The 1,303-nt window shown below is 38.6% G+C and overlaps 1 protein-coding gene across 1 annotated transcript in view; it reads right to left on the reverse strand.

Annotated features, from left to right (window-relative positions):
* The window catches only part of KIAA1377 (KIAA1377 ortholog), a 41,203-nt gene extending 40,567 nt beyond the window's left edge, over window positions 1–636 (reverse strand). Inside the window, 2 exon segments of the mRNA XM_009326352.1 lie at window positions 345–470; window positions 554–636. Coding sequence (XP_009324627.1) covers window positions 345–470; window positions 554–636 — 209 coding nt within the window.
* Window positions 637–1,303: the final 667 nt, after the last annotated feature.

A 1,303-nucleotide genomic window follows, 5' to 3' on the forward strand; every position in this document is an offset into this window, starting at 1 on the left:
TGTTTTTCACACATCCATTGAAGCTAATGAAAACCAGAACAAAACTAGAAATGCAGATCCATAAAATGAAAGCACCACTTACCTTTACTTTATACAATAAGAGGTGACTACAGTGAGTTTCCAAAAAATAGCGAGTAACTCAGAATATTGTTCTTTTTATATTTTGTCCTATAGCAAGAAACTGGATTGGTGAAACTTTTCAGCCCAGATTCCTCTAGAACAAAGCAGTGAGGCTATTTAACTGTGTGAACGTGCAAACAGTAAAAATATATTGAGCCGTCTCAAGGTCTTGACTTTTTTTTTTTTTTTTACAATGTCCCACCAAAGGAACCCTCGTTACTTACCTTCTTCTTCTGTTTGTCTCTATCAAATATTTCTGTGCCCTACTCCGACATATTTTTTGATCTTCTTTCAATGCCCGACGTTCTTCTTCTAAATCCCGTTCAAAATGAAATGTTAAATCTCTATCCCTAGGATTGCGTTAAGGACAATGGAAACTGTATCAAACAGCTCATTAAAAGATATAATAGCCTCTCTGACTGACTTTACATACCTTTTTGGGAAAGGGCAAACTTTATCCATGACATACAAAATGCTGATATGCCTTTTGACAAAGTACACAACTGTTGGTCCCATAAGTGTATAGTTTGGTCATACCTAACTTCCTGTTCACCTAGAAAAAAATTTAATTGCATTTTACTATTTGCAGGATTTTAACAGAGGTTTTGCACTCATCTTTCTATCACAGCAGATGAAAAATCTCACCTTTATTATGTTTATTTGAAGAGACATCTTATGTTTTTATCTAAATCTGTAACACAGGGATACATTTATCACAGGGAAAATGCTTCAATAGTGAAAACAGCCCTGTCCCAATCTAAAGGGTTAGTTGTTTACACTGAAATTCATTAATATAGCTAGGTAAAAGCTGTCTACAAAGCAAGACCAGTCCTGCCTTAAATCATTAAGTAATGATTTAAGTAGCACCGTACAGGTGCAGCTTAGATCTCGTGTCAGTATTTCTTATTACTTAAATTCAGGAAAACAAGGATCCCCAAGTTAGGATGGAAAATACAATTCCCTGTGGCAGTATCTCTTAGAAGAGGGAAAACAAGAAAACACCGGAGTTGCCTGAGAAGTCAACTTTTCTACAGCAGTTTAAAAAAAACAACGTGCAGGTTTTATTTCAAGCCACTTCTGAGGCGATCCCTGACTGCGGGGCAAGGCGGGGGCTGTACCACCATGGCCCCTACCGCACCGTCCCCGCCCCACGCGGGCCCCACGCGGCCCCATTCCCCTCCTT

Source organism: Pygoscelis adeliae, unplaced genomic scaffold, assembly GCF_000699105.1.
Source record: "Pygoscelis adeliae isolate BGI_AS28 unplaced genomic scaffold, ASM69910v1 Scaffold686, whole genome shotgun sequence".
Lineage (NCBI taxonomy): Eukaryota > Metazoa > Chordata > Aves > Sphenisciformes > Spheniscidae > Pygoscelis > Pygoscelis adeliae.